This window comes from Lepidochelys olivacea (assembly GCF_965140295.1).
Source record: "Lepidochelys olivacea isolate rLepOli2 genome assembly, chromosome: 3".
In the NCBI taxonomy this organism is placed as follows: domain Eukaryota; kingdom Metazoa; phylum Chordata; order Testudines; family Cheloniidae; genus Lepidochelys; species Lepidochelys olivacea.
In genome coordinates this window covers 56,020,002-56,039,443 of record NC_140413.1, presented here as the reverse complement: position 1 = coordinate 56,039,443, position 19,442 = coordinate 56,020,002, and the positions used below count along the sequence as shown (strand labels likewise).

Sequence of the window (19,442 nt, the reverse complement as noted above, 5' to 3'; positions counted from 1 at the left end):
AAGATACTTTCAAAAGCTGGGAGGAGGGAGAGAAACAGAGGGTCTTGGTCTGTCTATATGCTGTTTCTGCTGGGGATAGACCAGGAATGGAGTCTTAGAACTTTTAGTAAGTAATCTAGCTATAGGTATGTGTTAGATTATGATTTCTTTAAATGGCTGAGAAAAGAATTGTGCTGAATAGAATAACTATTTCTGTCTGTGTATCTTTTTTGTAACTTAAGGTTTTGCCTAGAGGGGTTCTCTATGTTTTGAATCTAATTACCCTGTAAGGTATCTTCCATCCTGATTTTACAGAGGGGATTTCTTTACTTCTATTTACTTCTATTTCTATTAAAAGTCTTCTTGTAAGAAAACTGAATGCTTTTTCATTGTTCTCAGATCCAAGGGTTTGGGTCTGGGGTCACCTATGCAAATTGGTGAGGCTTTTTATCCAACATTTCCCAGGAAAGAGGGGGGTGCAAGTGTTGGGAGGATTGTTCATTGTTCTTAAGATCCAAGGGTCTGGGTCTGTAGTCACCTAGGCAAATTGGTGAGGCTTTTTACCAAACCTTGTCCAGGAAGTGGGGTGCAAGGGATTGGGAGGAAAGATGTTTCCAAACAGCTCTTCCCCAGTAACCAGTATTTGTTTGGTGGTGGTAGCAGCCAATCCAAGGATAACGGGGGTAATATTTTGTACCTTGGGGAAGTTTTGACCTAAGCTGGTAAAGATAAGCTTAGGAGGTTTTTCATGCAGGTCCCCACATCTGTACCCTTGCGTTCAGAGTGGCGAAGGAACCTTGACAAACACTAAAGGGGCAGTAACACAGTCAAAGCACATTTGTTATAAAATGTGAACAAACATTCTGAGAATACTCGGCATATACCCATTTATTGCTCGATCCTGTATTATCTTCTCAATATTAGCATTTAAATATACAATCCTTTGCAATTAAATTAAGAGATGCGAAAAATAAAACTGCCTTACTCAACTGAGTAACAGTACTTAATTATATGGAAAATTCAGAATCAAGAACTGTTAATATCAGCCTTCCTAACGCTTACATATCTTCTTGAGATATTCTGGAGAATTAGATAATATGTGGATTTAGTTCTCAATTTGGACCTTTATTCATGTACACATAATATAATTATTATTGAAATTAAAATAATTTTACCTCATCACCTTTCTCTCCAGAAAGTCCAGGAAATCCACGTTCACCTTTGCTTCCCTATAAAGACATAACTTTTGAACTATTACTGTATTTTATTACAGTTACAAAAACTTATGTACTGTAGTGTGTTTCATTTTAAATATGCTAGTATTCTAGCATAATTTTAAATATGCTAGTATGGAGCTTATGGGTTAGCAGTAAGGGACCATAAAACAAACAAAGAGTCAAATTCCACACCGGCACAGGTACCACTAAGGTCAATAAACATTATGCCTACTTCCTATGCACTTGAATTTGGCCCAGAACGCTGAGGCTGAGTGCAAAAGTTCGCTTGATAAACTACAACTAGCTTAGAAGGGGCACGGATCAGTGTTCATGTTGCGCTCCCCATCAGCAATTGGCCAGGGCCGGGGAAGCTAATGATCCAAATTCAGTGATGAATCCTGGTCACATGCCATCTGAGACACATTGAACATTCACTAAGCAGAAGGCTAGGTTAGAACTCTTTTCAAAGGAGAATTTATACTTTATGATTATTATTGGATTTTGCTTTAAGGGATTTAGATGTCAAAACCTGCGATCTTTAGTAATTCTTCAGTAAGGCACAATTCCTAATGACTTCAATACAAGTTTAGAATATATCCCTCTGAAATCAATGAGACTATTCACATGAGTAACAAAATATGTAAGTACTCAGGATGGTCCAGTAATTATGGTGCTATCCTGGGAATTGGGAGATTCCCTGCTTCACCACAGACTTCCTGCATAACCTTGGGTAACTCACTCAGTCCTCTGTGACTCAGTTCCCCATCTGTAAAATGGGAATGAATCACAGCACTTTATAGCACAGGGGTGTTCTAAGAATAAATACACTAAAGATTACGAGGTTCTGATTACAGTAGTGGGGGCCTTATAAGTATACAAGAAGAAAAGGAGTACTTGTGGCACCTTAGAGACTAACCAATTTATTTGAGCATGAGCTTTCATGCTCAAATAAATTGGTTAGTCTCTAAGGTGCCACAAGTACTCCTTTTCTTTTTGCGAATACAGACTAACACGGCTGTTACTCTGAAACCTGTTATAAGTATACAAGATAGACAAATAGGATTTAGCCCTGCATTTTTAATGGATAAAAAAAAGTTATCTAAAGTACTCACTTAATAAACTTACCTTTGGCCCCTCTCTACCAGGGATTCCTGAAGGACCTCTTGGCCCAGTATCACCCTGGAGAACAGAGGAAAATAAATTGATGGGAAGTACTTTAGCAAAAGAAACAGTGGATCATATGAATATATAGTCACACCCATAATCTTGCCTTCCTGCTGTTGTGACCATCCCTGTTAGGAAAGCCTGCTACTCCCTTTTCTCCTTTATGACTGTTAGTCCAGGAACTCCAGCCTGGAAGTGGCTACAAACATTTTACTGGAAATATATAAAATTGTGATGATTAACCTTTCTACAGAGGCATTAAATAAATCAAGAACACACAAGATGCTGGGGGTTTTATTATTTTAAATCTTCCTGTGGGGTAATTTTAGTAATAATATATTAAATGTGACTGAAACAGAAAATGATGCATGATCTCCCTGATTTCTTGGCTCTAGATTTTGAGGCCAGACAGAAGTTGCCCTTTTGGAAAATATGGGATTCCGCGAAGCAATGCAATGGGAGTGTTTGTCACTCACCAGGATTGCCTCCTGGCACAACAGGCAGTGTACACATAGACACACTTTTTTTTGGGAAACTTTTTTTTTTTAAACTACAACACCTAAACTACCAAAACTACTAACTACTACTAAGAACAATTATAATAAACTAATTACTAAAAGAGCTAAGGGGACACAGTTGAGGTAAAACGACGTGGACAACTGTTAAGGCCCCTTCAGCCCGAGGCGGTCGAGAAGGAACAGAGAGCAGTTAGCCCATACACTGCTATATAACACCAGCACGTGATTGAGTAACATGCATGTGCGGGCTGAACAGACACTTCTACGAGAAATCTCCAATCAAAGGCACAGGGGATGCAAGAACACCTAGAGTAAAGGAACTAGAGTATCCACAGGGACCTTACTCGAAGAACAACAACTAGATTTGTTTTTAGACAAAAGAGAGGACTGAGCAGTTTAATGAAAAGCAAGAGGTGGACCCAGGTCTCAAAGAAAGGATCTGGATCAGGATTCAATTTTTTCCATGACAGACATGACAGGTCTTTTAAGGTCTCTGAAATGTCTTACACCCTTAACTTTGGTGATTTACAGTATATAGTAAAACATAACCTTGGTTTTGGGAAAAGCAGACATATGAAACATGCCAATGTCTATTTTGCTTTGAACAACCCATTCATATTAGTGGAAAGACTTCCTCCTGAACCGATATACTACCTTCAATGAAGCACCCACATCTCCCAAAAGTGGAAGTGCAATCTGAAATAAAACACATGCATACACTTAAGAAATATTTAATATACTGTAAATATCCAACATCTTTAAATATTTGGTTCATGGTTTCCATACGTATTAATGGTATCAAAATGTTTACATAATTATGCAAATTAGTCATGATTAAGGCTGTTTTATCATGATATTTTTAAGGAAAAATAAAGCATATTCATGACGAAAAGTGCAAGAGTCAAATATATTTTTTAAATGTTGTCAGTGCTTTCTACCCAAGGTATTTCTTTGTTCCATATTATAGTGAACTAGCTAGAACGGTGTTTGTGCTACGAAAACAGTCAACACACTGAAACACAGTTGCTCCCCTATCAGAGTGCACTTTTCTGAAACCCAGCTTAGCCCTCCAAAATATTTAAGTCTTTTTTTTATTTCTGCAGGAAGAGACAGAAATCTCATCACCCCTGGAAATTAAAGCTCTGGCAGATAGTTCTTTGATCTGGTCTGGTGTGTTGCTGTACTCTTTTCCCTCTGTCTTCCCTTAGTTTTCCAAGTGCAAGGTTTAATTTTGTACCTCTCAAGGTTGTCCGTGAAACTGATTGAGCTGTTGCTGTCACCTCCACCCACCCACCTCCAAAAAATGAATCCTCACAATGTCAAAATGGAGGGATTTTTTTGTAAATCATGAAAATCACAAGCTAAATTACTCCTGTGATTATTGGGAAAAAACCCAGCCTTGGTCATGATATATAGTTAGATACACTGACAAATCTGGTGTGTACTTGTCTTCAATTTAATCAGTTTCAAATGTTCACATTTTTAAAGCTTTAAGGGTCCTGTCTACACCAGGAAAACAGAAGTGTCAAACCTTAGCCTTCAGTACATTAGGAAAACCGTTCTTTGCTGACAACGGATGTCAGCAACCTGTGCAGTGGAACCACTGCTGAACACGATTTAACAGCTAATGTATAAAAGGACATACCACATCCAGCATGGTTTCACAAACTTTGAAAAATCTGCCAGGAAGTTCTTAGAGAAGGACTAGTCTACATGGCAGGGTTTGAACACTCATTGAGAGGGATGTTCATTAGAGAAGAGGCTGAATTCACACTTTTGTAAGCAGCACTGATTTGCTGAAAGACACCATAAGGTTTCCCAGCACTGGTGCTTGGTGTTTGGGATATGTCTTTTTAATTTTCTTTTTATATATGTCATGTCTCAAATAAAAACTAAGAAGGTATTTAGGATTTAAACAGTTTCCTGCACTTAGGGAATCACCACTACATATCACCTACTATCTGAAACTAAGCCTTTTTAAAAATCTGGTTATATGGTAGCAGGCTTTGGCCTAAACCATTTAGGAAAGCCAAATCACATTATAATTCTAGGACCACAAGTGAGGTTAACAAGTGACTAAAGGGTTTCACTTTGCTGAGGAACAGGTCCCAAGAACTGCTCTAGGAATTCTGAGAGTTTTATTTACCTTTTTTAATGCCTCTGTCAGCATTCGTTTTAAAATCAAAATTAAGCTTGTAAAGTTTCAGCTTTGGGGAACATGTTAAAGGATCTAAACTCATTTCAGGTGTCTGTTCATCTTAGCCATTTAATTCTTTTGTTAGTTCACATTATGGGCTAGTTATGGGTTAGTTATGGGTTAGTTCAAGAAAATTAGTTCACATTATGGGCTAGTTATTTTAAAATTTTCATTTATAATATAATATAATAGCTTTTTAAATGCATCAGAGCAATACAATTTTTCCCACAGTCTTCTAATAAAAGAAGAACCAAACTATAGTCTTTGAAAATTTACACAGAACTGCTCCTGGGACTGAGACATGGTAAGCAAAGTTGCAGCCTGGAACAAACTATTAAAGCTAAATCATAACCTCCTGTGAACAGACATTTATCATGAAAGTGCTGACATAACCATAACTTTAATGATATTGTAATGAGCTAAATAAAAAAAAAATCACTAGGTAATCAACTGAATAAAATTTGCTAGGCCTACTAGGCATCTGGTGTCTTTCTGTTTTAAAATACTAGTATCCACACAATGTAAGTCAAGCATAGTTTGTATACATACTGGGTCACCTGGAGGACCTGGAAGTCCTGGCTTCCCATCTGGCCCAGGAGCACCCTAGAAACAGAAACAAGGCCATTGCATTTCAAATTTCAGTCATTGATAAGGGGCACATACATCAATATAGTGTTATATATAGAATTGTTACTTACATCAACACCTGGGGTACCTGGAGTTCCAGGTAATCCAGGGGGTCCTCTAGGGCCCTAATATACAGAACAGTTACTTAAGCTATGATTCAAGAAACTGGAAAACATGTAAAGTTAAATTTATTTTTCCAAATTATACAATAATTTTACCTGGGCACCTGGTTTCCCAAATGGACCCTGTAAAAATAGCCAAATGTATACTCAGATAACAGCAGCAATGCTTTTATAACAGGGGTGAGCTTGAACCAAAAATACTGAATGTGGGCTTTTGGTTCAGCACATCTTAGAGAATGGAACCTGCTGAAATGTCAGGTTACAAATCTGGACCCAATTTTGCTAAAGTTCAAGGGTGATCAGATCCAGTATTTTGGTTAAGAACCATTTCAAATAGAAAGTAAGGTCACCTACTAAGTACACAGTTATGTTATTATGAAATGGACTGTTCAGTTAGCTTGAGATTTACAGGGAAAACTGAAATTTATGCAATGCAATAGGAAAAATCGTCACAAATTGTAGGATGCCTAAGAATCAATTTAAACATTTTAAAATTTAAACGCTAATTTGTATTTTAAATTATTAGACTTGCTTAAAACTTATATTTGAAACCACAGCCAGCTGTCTCAAGCATTATGATTTCTATAACTTACTCATTTCAATAAAAAAAGTGAAAAGTTTAGTTTAATATGTTGACTTGGACTGACAGGATATTGTCATTTTCATCTGTAGAATTCATGAGCATGACCTGTGTCATCTACCACCTTTATTACTGAACACTATCAAGACAACTAGACGAAGAAAGATTATTACTTGGATTATGGAACAACTACTGGCATTCTCTAAAACTCAGTCCTTTTAAGGCCAAATCTTTTCCCAACTTCCCCGGTTGCAGAGGGTTCCATGGCTTATGGAGGGGCAGTATTCTGGGGGAGCACACTGGGGTCCTGATCACCATGGAGCTGTTGATGTTTGAGTAAGTCAAGAATGGTGGACATGTGACTATGTAAATGCACAAGGAGAAATCCTTCACCCAGTGAATATGGGCAGCAACCCCACGGAAACTACTGCAGCCCTGAGTTTCCCTTGAGGGAGAAATCTATCTTCCAGTCCACACTATTACCGATTGCCTCTGTGCAACACCTCTTTACACAGGTGTGGCAAAGGATCTGCTACTTGGTATTGCAACCTTGGAAAACTCTAGGGCTCTTAACGTTTTAAGTTAGCAGTGAACGCTGGGAGAGAATAGTATAGGTTGCTGTAATTAAGTTTATAATTTGTGGAGCTAGCTACATTCTAAAGAAAAAACACTGATATTTTTCAATGTCTTACGTTTCAAAAATATTTTCTACTTAATTTGGGGGAAAATCTGAAGAAGTTCCTGTAGCCATTGATACTTCCAGAAATGGACTGGATGCTGAAGTAATAAGTGCAACAAAGATGCAGCGTTAGGAAGCAAGAATGAAATAGCATTTTGAACAGTGTGCTGCTGATGGCAAGAATGATATAAAAGACCATACTACTGCAGCTATTTATTCTGTTTACCCCAGCTAAAGTGTCCTTTGCTCATTTCATGTTTAAAATATACCGGTGGAAACTGGCCACATCTGGACTTTGTTGCTTCATAGGTGTGAAGCTTGTGCCGAGTTGTGCAGCTCTGGCTGGAGACTCTGCACCCACAAGCAGTACTCCAATTCTAGTAGTTCAGGCATCCCAACACTGAAACCCTGGAGCTGCTGCCCAGCCTCACCTTTTCCTTCCTGAGGCAGAGTACCTGCCTCTGCCTCTCCCAGTGTCCAGGGCATGGGGAATGACACAGAGAAGGGAACTGTGATTATTGACTGAGTGACAGCCAGAGATGCTTTACAGGGCGTAGTGCCTCGTCTCATGTGCCCGTGCTGGAACCAGAAGGGGCAGACAAATTCAAAACAGCTGTCAGCCAGAAAAAGAGCTATCAGCTTTAAGATGTCCCAGAACAATGTAAAATTAATGTGGAAGGGCATGGAACACAGGCTCTGGCAACTCTCCCATCCCCTACTTATAAGTGAAGTTCTAGGGGGAGTAACAGCAAGACATAGACAGGAATATTGTTTTCTGCTCTGTGAAAGGGGAAGAGGTGTTGGGTCAGGAATCATAGAGCAGCAGGGAACTCATATCAGGAAGATCTAATCTGAAACATGTTATATGAACCTGATCATTACATAGATTTCTCAGTAATAACTACAATGAAACTCTCACATACTATTTGCTATACTTACAGGGGGTCCTTGAATTCCTGTTCCGAGTGGCCCCATCTCTCCAGGAGACCCTTGTACGCCAGGCAGTCCTCTTTCACCCTAATAAAGTTACAAAACTTTCCGTTTCATCTTTAAAAGCAGAAATTAGTGTATCTCTTAGAAATAGGAACGGTGAGAATTTTTGTATACCTTAGGCCCTCGTGGACCTGGGGTTCCAGGAGTGCCAGCCAGACCCTAAAAAACAATAATTCTACCTTAAAATTACTGAGTCTGATTAAATGTTATGTCAGAGGTAGTCAGCATTTGTAAATAAAAATGATCTGTCTACACCTTGATTATTAGTGCCACAGTCTGTAGGATCATTGAAAAGACACTTGCATTAACAACAAGAGTTTTTAGACTGTATTTTCGATGTACTTGCTTTACAGATATAACATACACGTTTTTTTCAAAATTATACTCATATTGCTATACGAATCATTTTCAATAGTGCTACAAGTACTACACAGAAACAAGCCACGAAAGCCCTTATAGCAAGTACTTACTGGTTTCCCAGGCAGACTTGGTCCAGGGGGTCCTGTCTCACCTTTTGGACCTGGATGTCCAGGAGGCCCTATAAGGCCACCAGAATCACCCTGTGGAATAGATATAAACCACTAGTTGAAATGTTAGTGTTTTCTTTCAGGAAAATTAACATTAAGGTAGGTCTTGATTATCAGGACTATTTTACATGGTAGATCTCTGTTACCTGTTATCTCTAGGTATTGGTAAATATTTTAAACAGCCCTATTTCAGAATGTACTACTGTACTTACATCATCTTATTTGGGAATCAAACACATAACTCCAGTTTTATAAACAAAACCAACTTTTTGAACATTTGTAATGCCAGCTAGGCTGTACACACTAAAGCAGGTGTTTGCTATACTGATAGCAGAGATTTTTCACTGTAAATCAGATAGGCCAACACCTATTCTACAGGGTAGTGAGTCTTATGACAGGGTGTTTGGAAGTAGTAACATGTCTTGAAATCTGTTACGTATGTTTAGATAACACATCAATAGCTTTTAATTTCTTAACAGAATATGTATTTTCCCTAAAAAAATGTTATATAGGTAAGTATGCAAGGTAAAAAAACAAAACAAAACATAGGAACACGGGATTTGCTATACCAGAAAAGACCAAGAGTCCATCTAATCTAGTTAATAATCCTGCTATTTTCCCAGTTACTCAAGCTTGCAATGCTGGTATCGTATCTACACTTCTTTCTCCTTCATCCTCTGATACCCAGACTGCCTCTAAATCCTGCCAGTTATTCCTCTGCAACATCTCCACAATACATCCCCGCCTCTCTATCCCTATTGCAAAAATCTGGGTCCGTGCCTTAGTCATCCCTCATCTCAATTACTGAAATTTCCTCTGCTCATCTTAAAGGCTCTACTCAGCTGTACTCCTACCTACATCTCCCTTATCTTTCTCACTTTAACACTCTATGAACTCAGCACATCTCTGGCTAGCCCAACTCCTTCTTCCACAAGTGACTTTGTGCCTTTTCTCATGCTGCTCTCTTCCCCTTGAATATCCTCCCAGATAATGTTAGTTGTGCAACCTTATGTTTCTTCCTGTTCCATAAGACTAGCTTCTTTAGGTCTGTGCCACAGTGCTGACCTCTATTCCTGCCTACTCAACAGCTTGCACCCTCAAAATATTAATGTACTTCATTGGCTTTCTTTAAAACACAAACCCCAAGATGTATAAATGCAATAACTTATCTCAGAATTCACATCCTCCCCATATAATTCTCCCCCTCTTCCCGTACATGCAGGTACGCACACAGTTAACTCTTGCTGTTCTGTAGTACTGGTATGTCCAACTACAGGCCTAATCCAACCCCCTTTAAATCAATGGGATTCTTTCAATTATTAAATTGAAATTAGATTGACACATTAGAAGGTAAACTCTTCAGGCAAGAGGCATGTTTTTTTATTTATTCTTAAAATACCTAGATAGATGAATGTGGAAAGATGGAAGACTCCTTTAAGGTCATAATATTTTACTAATATTTTCTAAATCATAAATTAAATTGATCAAATTTTAGTGCATACCTTTTCTCCTTTAATTCCTGGTTTTCCTGGTATCCCAGGCTCTCCCAGTAAACCCTAGTTAATTAAAAAAACAACATTTTACATCGATTACAGCATCTTTCAGGTCAGTATGCTATCTGAGATTAAAGGTGAAAAAGATACTTATTTGGAGTAGTTACCGTACACTACAGGCCCCACACTACAAGAAGGATGTGGAGAAATTGGAGAGAGTCCAGCGAAGGGCAACAAAAATGATTAGGGGTCTGGAACACATGACTTATGAGGAGAGGCTGAGGGAACTGGGATTGTTTAGTCTATGGAAGAGAAGAATGAGGGGGGATTTGATAGCTGCTTTTAACTACCTGAAAGGTGGATCCAAAGAGGATGGATCTAGATTATTCTCAGTGATAGCAGATGACAGGACAAGGAGTAATGGTCTCAAGTTGCAGCGGGGGAGGTTTAGGTTGGATATTAGGAAAAACTTTTTCACTAGGAGGGTGGTGAAACACTGGAATGCGTTACCTAGGGAGGTGGTAGAATCTCCTTCCTTAGAAGTTTTTAAGGTCAGGCTTGACAAAGCCCTGGCTGGGATGATTTAGTTGGGATTGGTCCTGCTCTGGGCAGGGGGTTGGACTAGATGGCCTCCAGAGGTCCCTTCCAACTCTGTTATTCTATGATTCTATGATCCCCCATAAAAAGACCACAGAATGATAGTTCCTATGGCACTGTTTCATTGTCTAATATTTCACCTCAACAGATTTTACTGACTGCAAAAAATTACACAATACTTACGACTTCTCCTGGATGTCCTCTGGGTCCAATGGGTCCTGGAGGACCTTGCAGTCCCTACAGTGTGTGTGTATATATATATATATATATATGTATTAATTTGAGTTAAAAATCAATATATTTTCAGTTATATTATACTAGAGAATAAAGCACTCTATCCTCCATAAGGACATTAACAAAAGAGCTGCTAAGAATTATTTTCTACCTGGATTAGGGAGCAACTGTAACCCACACACCTTCTGGTGTGGTGCTCTGTTCCCTCTAGTGGCACCAAGACCACTTAGAGATTAATGAGTCTGCTCCAGTTTTAGCTAATAGCAATATGGCTTTTAGCTCATGCAGTAGAGGCTCATGCACAAAGGTCCCAGGTTTGATCCTGCCCGTTGACAAACAGGATCTGTCGGTGTTACACAAGTTACTGTAGTTCATTCTCCAATGCCCCAATAGAATTTGCATTGTTATGCTACCCAATGAAATATATTAGAAGTTTCCATATTAATGAGCTAATTTCTCAAAATATGCCCACATAGGGGGTCTGCTTTATGGGCCAGACCATCAATTGTGTAAATCATTGTAGCACTGTTGAAGTCAATGGAGCTATGACATTTTACACCAGCTAAGGATCTGGCCCAGCGTGTCCATAGGAAGAGGATAACAGCTGCTGCTGAAAAAGTTGAAAAAAGAATCCTGCCCATGGGACTATAGGACTCCAACAAGGCCACGTGTGACTGGATGGACTCTAAGGCATTGAACTGGAAAACAATGAATCAAGGCTTCTTGCTTGAGGATTCTGTTGAAGGAAGTAATGCTCTATCTGTTTATCATGCTTATAATTTCTACAAGATGTATATGCATCTGGGAATGAACTGGAGATTTTCTTTTTTAATTATATCACCTGTCCAAAGTCACTGAAGAAGGGTGAGAGGAAGGGGGCCCTAGCTATTACAGCAGTAGCTACTACTCAGGAGACCCAGGTTCAAGTCCCTGTTCTGCAATAGACTTCCTGTGTGATCTTGGGTAAATCAGCTTGTCTCTCTGTGCTTCAGTTTCCCATCTGTAAAATGGAGTTAATAGTATTTCCCTATCTCATAGAAGTTTTGTGTGGATAAATACATTAAAAATTTGGAAAAAAGAAAAGGAGTACTTGTGGCACCTTAGAGACTAACCAATTTATTTGAGCATGAGCTTTCGTGAGCTACAGCTCACTTCATCGGATGCATGCCGTGGAAACTGTAGCAGACTTTATATACACACAGAGAATATGAAAAAATACCTCCTCCCACCCCACTGTCCAGCTGGTAATAGCTTATCTAAAGTGATCATCAGGTGGGCCATTTCCAGCACAAATCCAGGTTTTCTCACCCTCCACCCCCCCCCACAAATTCACTCTCCTGCTGGTGATAGCCCATCCAAAGTGACAACTCTTTACACAATGTGCATGATAATAAAGTTGGGCCATTTCCTGCACAAATCCAGGTTCTCTCACCCCCTTTGGGGCACTCCTATACCATGATAATAAGAGCCATATGGTAACACTCATTGATTCATTCATGTTCTCTGTGTACATAAAATTTTCCTACTGTATTTTCCACTGAATGCATCCGATGTGGTGGGTTTTAGCCCATGAAAGCTTATGCTCAAATAAATTTGTTAGTCTCTAAGGTGTCACAAGTACTCCTGTTCTTTTTGTGGATACAGGCTAACAAAGCTGCTATTCTGAAAATAGACCGAACAGTGTCCTTGGGTTGCTGCAGGGGTTTCCTACATCAGTGAAATCCAGATCAGCCAGCCAGGTGATGAATCATGCAGATCTTTCTAAAGGCAGCTGAGATGGTGACCATTGTTTTGGTAAGGTCCTGGGGGCTGATCCCAGACCAAAGGAAGCCAGGTATATGGCCTCTACCAAGTGGAGTTAACCAACAGTTTACAGAACATTTCCCTTTTCTGAGGATTGTGGGGCAAAAGAGAGAAGGAGAAATGTGATTGAAGATCGGGGGGAGGAGGGGATTTAAGGACTTATTACCCAAGAGTCTGAGGCAATCCTGTTTCAGTAGTGAAGGAACACAGATTCTTCTGTCTGATTTGAGGGACAGGAATAGTCAGAAATGGCTCCAGTGGTTTTTCTCTGGACAAAGCTTTGGATCTAGATTCCTGCTTGTGAAAGGAATGCTGAGGTTTGTTCTTAGGTTTCTATTTCACTGAAGATTTCCCCACAAGAAGCTGGGCCAACTGGGCCTTTCCCTGAGGAAAAGGAGGAAGATGGGGGTTTGTGTTTCCCTAGCTGAGAAGCAGGAGTTGAGAAGAAGGTTGTTTTCTCCAAAACCTCCTTCAATGCAGAGTCCACTAAATTCTCAATCAGATGGGGACCCTTAAAGATTAAGGGAAAGGAGACAAAACTTGAAGATATCATCACCCCATGACCAGATTCAGAAGTGCCAAAAAGATTGGCCTGCAAGTGGACAGAATCTTGAGCCACATTGAGAATATTTGATAGGGCAATGTGAGAGGTTCCTGTTTACCAGGAATGGCAGCTTAGAATCACCAGTATTGATCCCCTGGGTCTCCAAGAGCCACAGGAGTGCAAGAGGCATAGAAAGTGGTAGTGATTTGGATGTTCCCAGTTTAAAAGATTATTTTCATAGCTTCTTTCCAGGGATTCATGAAGGAACACACTGGCCTCCTGAGGTCTAACGTCTTAGAGTGGGAAATTATGACTAAATTCATGTTTGAGTGGAGCAACCAGAGGCTGTGGAAATCAGAGTTCACATAATAGAGTCTGAAAAGACCTTTTGGGGAAGGATGGGCATAGAATCAGAAGAGGCAGGAAACAGAAAAGACCCAAGTCATTCAGGCTATGAGTGTCTGAAGCTGAGGATGGCACCAGATTCAGAACCACTTCTGTACCTGATCGGGCTGGAGTGTGGTGCCTCTGCATGAGCAGTCTGCATGGTTCTTAAGTGAGGTGGGAAGGATGGACAGAATGGGCCCATTGCCAAAGGCTGCAGAGGAAAGGCACAGGAGAGGTATTTTTGGCTTTGAGAGGAAGACTCCATTGTACTTCCTATTCTACGTGATTACAGAGCTCAGCTGAGGCCTGGAGGAGAGATGGTTCCTCAGCTAAGAGGCAAAAGCTATTTCTAGCGAGGAAAGAGAACAACGAGAGAAGTCTGCCTGCACTCTGTGAGGAAGAGGAATTGAGACTGATAGTGTTGCATCCACTCTGGCTACCATCTGGCTGGCTGACAGATGAGGAGGATTCACTCATTAGTCTGTACTGGTGATATCCACAAAACAAAATGTGTAATTGCACACATAAATAGACAGACAAGGGATAGAAATAGCAGTGGTCCTAAAGGTTCCTTGCATCATTCTTCCCCAGTGAGTGATGCTGAAATCAACCAGAACATTACTAACTAAAAGTAAAATAGCTACATTCTGCCTTCAATCTTGTGTAAGTCTCCGACTGACATCAACCCTGCTATATATTGTGGGTAGCATATATTGTACCACCTGCACCTAACCATAATTAATTTGTAATTTAGCTCCCTCCACAGAATAAAATTGACACACCTGCATAAATATTAGCATCAGAATATCCTCTTTTTGGTTATGGAGGCCATATTTCAAAAAATGTAATTCCCAAAAAGTGCATTCAGACTTTTGCATACACATGTTCTTTGAACACAAATTCCCCATGCTGGCCACAAAATTCAGGGATGTGTGTGTATATAACCCCAACTTGTATGTACACAAGAACTTTGGGCATGCAACTCAAGTACACACACTAAAAAAATTGGGCCATACTATATAAAGTGAATGAAACAGCACCCAAAGTCCTTTTACACAATGTCATAATAAGAAGCCATCACATGCTACTTTCAATTTTATAATAAATACTTTAAAATACCTCTGATCCTGGATTTCCAGTGAGTCCAGGAGGACCACAATCTCCTATTTCACCCTAAAATGCATAATTTTTCTTAAATAATTTAAAGTTATATCCACAAGAGACAGCTGTGTACAAAAGAGATATTGTGTATACCAATCAGAAAAATACCTTAATTCCTTGTGATCCTTTCATTCCAATTTCCCCCTGAAAATAACAGATATGATCACAATAAGTTGAAATTTAGAGTAAGATTGACTGTGTTGAAGTTACTACACACAGAAACGTTGTCTTATTAAGTTAGTTAACACAATTTATCAAACAATGAAAATCTGGTTATTCTTTAAAGAGTTGTATTTGGAAAACTTTGAAAAGGATTGCCTTTTGAAAAATTCTATTTGCCGTTTCGGGTATGGTGATTTCTATTCTTCTGTTTTATTCCTAAGGATATTTGCATGAAAACAAAATATTTGCTTAAGAACTCTGTTCCTGGGGCTTATTCCTCACTTAAAGTCATTACCCTGTTTGTAATATCATATGCCTTTCCAAAGCTATGCATTTTTACAGTATATCCCATTCTACATAGGTTCTTATACAGCATTCATCACCATAGTATGTGAACCCCCTTCCTGCAGTGCATGAAGCAATGTGACGAATATCTGTCATACCACAAAGAGAGGATTATGATTTACTGTAAGACATACAAAGCAGGAGTAGATGAAATCTTAAAGAATAAGGATTCTGATTTCTTGAAAACTTCTTTAGTAATAAAAAAGTGATGTATAAAAATATGGCTATAAGAAAAATTGCTGGCAAATAAAGATTTTTAGAGATTCCCAAAAAGATTAATGGGTTTTTAATAAAGGAGGTTACATATTTTATGTACTATGCTTGATGTTCAGTGTTAATTGCAGAGTTAATGAAATAGCTGCAGTTTCTCACTAAGATGACTAGTGCATTTGCTAGTGTAATAGTTAGAACTCTGAGGGATAGTATGCTTGATCTTGCTACCTTTAATCTCTACAGCCAATATCTTATTGACTTCAATATGAGCAGATTAAGGCCACTGTTGAGATGCTTAGGCTCAGCTACTTCCATCTCAGCTCAGCCAGACCTTTCTTGGGATTTACAGTGCCAAGGCCTACTCTGTGGTGACTCTGCACTTTGTATTTAAAGTGCCAAAAATTCATCCCAGAATAGCTTCACAGAAATCAGAGAGAGGCCAAGGACAAATTTAGCCCAAGGACTGCAAGCACTGAGATTCTAGCTGCCCCCATGCAGATGTACAAGAAAGGGAAAGGTTCCTTTGTGCCCAAGGCTCTCTCTGAGTTTGAAGAGCTGGCAGATGGAAACGTTGACTTTTTACTTGTCAACTGAGTGAATTTGGTATGCCAATAGTCAAGAAGCAATAAACATGGAACCCCATGATGCTATTTTTATAGTCAAGTTTCAGAATATTTGGCATGAAACCTATTAAAATGCACACAAAAAATCACAGAATGCAAATGTGACAGGATTCCCAAGGTGGAGCCTGGAACTGTGGGACTGCAACGCCCCCCTAACTCTCCAGCCTGGGCTGTCTCTCACAATGCCTTGTGTGACAAAGTTCCTCCTTTACCTTGGTGGGTCTTGTGCTTATTGGCAGATTTGCTCACCTTGGAGCTTCACAGCAGCCCTCAGTTTGGCTGTTTTCGTGAACTCACAGTCCAGGTCAACTCCTCCTGTGTCTGACCAGGAGTTAGGAGGTTTGGGGGGAACCCGGGACCACCGTCTACTCCGGGTTCCAGCCCAGGGCCCTGTGCAATGCAGCTGTCTAGAGTGCCTCCTGGAACAGCTGTGCGACAGCTACAACTCCCTGGGCTACTTCCAACACTTTCTTTATCCTTACCATAGGACCTTCCTCCTGGTGTCTGATAATGCTTGTACTCCTCAGTCCTCCAACAGTACGCGTTCTCACTCTCTGCTCCTAGCGCCTCTTGATCCCAGCTCCTTACACACGCACCACAAACTGAAGTGAGCTCCTTTTTAAACCAAGGTGCCCTGATTAGCCTGCCTTAATTGATTCTAGCAGCTTCTTGATTGGCTGCAGGTGTTCTAATCAGCCTGTCTGTCTTAATTGTCTCCAGAAGGTTCCTGATTGTTCTGGAAACTTCCCTGTTACCTTACCCAGGGGAAAGGGACCTACTTCACCTGGGGCTAATATATCTGCCTTCTATTACTCTCCTGTAGCCATCTGGCCTGACCCTGTCACACTTGCTAGTGACAAGCAGCAAACCCTTGCAGGTGCTGTTATCACTCAACACAACTACACGTGGAGCCCCACACCCAGCTAGATTGCATGAATGCTCCCAGAGCCACTCATGAATCAGAGAGAGAAAGGCACCAGCCAAATCCCCCCAGCTCCCAGCACTGTACCTCAGGAATATACCGTTTTGCACTGCTAACAATGAGCAGTACAAATTTATTAATTGGTTCACTACTTCGTCAATGGAAAGGGATATACACCAGCCTTTGTAAACCTGAGCAGATTTACCAAACACTTTGGGCAAATTCACTGATAAAGATAAACAGTTAAACTTATTGACTACAAAAGATAGATTTAAAGTGATTATAAGTGATAGGCAAAGAGTCATAGTAGTTACCAAAAGAAAATATAAGCACTCACTCTAAACTCTCAATCCTATTAGACTGGGCAACATCTAGATTAAGCAGTTTCTCTCAACCCACTGGATATTGCAGTTCATAGTACACAGGATTCACCCTTCAAACCTATGCCACTCCCCTGTGTTGGAGTCTTCAGTCTTCTGAGTGTCCTTGTTGCTTGCTGCATAGGTGGGGGCAGGGGAAAGGCAAAGCAGTGGGGCCACTGTGTTTCGTTTTATACCCTCAGTCCATGTGCTTGGAGAACACAAGTCCAAGCATGTCTGGTGGGCACTGCTGAGTCACAAGGTGAAGCAATACCCCGGTGTGCCTCCTGTGAGTGAGTCATTGAACTGTAACTCCTCTGCTGGACAATGGCTGGTGATGTCCGTAAAGCACCCACCTGGGCATTGGTTACCTCTTTTCTCATTGTCTCTGGAGAGCTAGTTTCTGGGTGTTTCCCAAACCCACAGCATATTTTAGTGAAAACTATACAACACAATTCTTATAATTTTATATGCATTAATGATACACATGTTTAGATGGAACAATGGGTTTTAGTAGAGCATAACCTTTCACCTAATACCTCACATGGGATGCTTTATATGCAATATCACAATTATTTATAGATGAGGAATATAGGGGTTACAGGGCGCTGCCAGAGCTATAGAGTGTCACAGCAAATATGGTGAGACAATCAGATCTAAGCATAAACATTAACTCAAAGCTTTAGCTGTACTTACTGGATCCCCCTTTTCTCCTTTTTCAGAAGACTCTCCCTGTGATAGTATATAGTAAATATTAATACTTACTTGGTAATTTTAAATGATAAATAGTTTGTATGTCTGTTTTTGGAAAACAACTCTTCAAAACATATAGAAAACAAAGTAACAGTTATATGTATTCAATACATACAAACAACTTTATAAAATATATAAACTATGAAAGCCCATTTAAAGATTACATTAATGATAAAGAATGTGGACAGATAATAAAATGGGATTCTACCCAAGTTTGTTTCGTTTATGTCTGGGTCACATATTATATAATACATGTAATCATGACCATAAAGCTTTCAAACCTGGGTCCACACATCATCATGCTCCAACTTTCCACCTGCTGACTTACTAGCATCAGCTAGAACTGGGACTCCTTGAAGCCCAACTCAGATCGATGGCTCCACTCCTGGGACAACAGAGCTCCTGGTTCGCCTGCTCCCCCTGCTGAAGGCAGGTGGAGGAGCAGAAAGTTGTCAGTTCAACTGGGCTTTATTCTGCTTTGGACTGCTTACCCTGTACAACCTGCTCTTGACTTTCTGATTTCCTGACTTGGCCTGATTCCTGGTTCTGGATCTCCATCTCTTCTCCTGACCCTGCCCTGGTTTCCTGACTCAGGCTGATTCCTGGTATCAGTCTCTCTGTTCCTAACCTCCTGGTTCTGAACCCTGGGTGGCATGGGGACCTAGCTACTTGCCTTGTACTAACCAGCAGGCCTGTCTGCCTATGTCCTGGGTCTGACACAGGATCAGAAACAGATAACACAAAGTGATGACTGAATTAGTTTAAAATTAGAGTTAAATTCTCAAAAGCAAATGACTTTTAATACACAGAACCATGATTCTTTCAAATTAACAGCCTAAACTAGATTTGTATGAAGATAATTTACAGTACAAGGTTTTAACAAGAACTAGTTGATCCTCTAACATTCTGCGGCCTGACATTACTTCAATTTAAATCACTAGCAAAACTCCTATTGATTCAATGGAAGCATGACTGAACTTTTTTGCTATTTCTAGAAAAATGCAGTTTACATCTTTTCACCAGTCATGAAAAATTGTTCAGCTGAATCTGCTGTTGGAAAGCTTCAACTAAAACTAAAAGATGATTAACTAGCAAAGTCTTTTTCTAAACTTTGATCATGCTAAGAATGCTATTTTTTTTCATCTAGGTATTGAAGATGGTGCTTCTTCACACAACACACCATCAACTTGTGGAACTTGTTGCTAGGGGATGTTACGAAGGTCAAAAGTGTAACTGGGTTAAA

General features: G+C 39.9%; 1 protein-coding gene across 1 annotated transcript in view; it reads right to left on the bottom strand.

The window, feature by feature from the left end:
- Window positions 1–19,442, bottom strand: part of COL19A1 (collagen type XIX alpha 1 chain) — a 320,803-nt gene that overhangs the window by 73,728 nt on the left and 227,633 nt on the right. The window contains exons 19-32 of the mRNA XM_084624334.1: window positions 18,143–18,178; window positions 14,931–14,966; window positions 14,781–14,834; window positions 10,877–10,930; window positions 10,106–10,159; window positions 8,547–8,636; window positions 8,191–8,235; window positions 8,023–8,100; window positions 5,921–5,947; window positions 5,774–5,827; window positions 5,625–5,678; window positions 3,533–3,574; window positions 2,322–2,375; window positions 1,155–1,208 (exon numbers count right to left, since the gene is read on the bottom strand). Of these exons, the coding sequence (XP_084480460.1) occupies window positions 1,155–1,208; window positions 2,322–2,375; window positions 3,533–3,574; window positions 5,625–5,678; window positions 5,774–5,827; window positions 5,921–5,947; window positions 8,023–8,100; window positions 8,191–8,235; window positions 8,547–8,636; window positions 10,106–10,159; window positions 10,877–10,930; window positions 14,781–14,834; window positions 14,931–14,966; window positions 18,143–18,178 (732 nt within the window). The remainder of the gene's footprint in view (window positions 1–1,154; window positions 1,209–2,321; window positions 2,376–3,532; window positions 3,575–5,624; window positions 5,679–5,773; window positions 5,828–5,920; window positions 5,948–8,022; window positions 8,101–8,190; window positions 8,236–8,546; window positions 8,637–10,105; window positions 10,160–10,876; window positions 10,931–14,780; window positions 14,835–14,930; window positions 14,967–18,142; window positions 18,179–19,442) is intronic.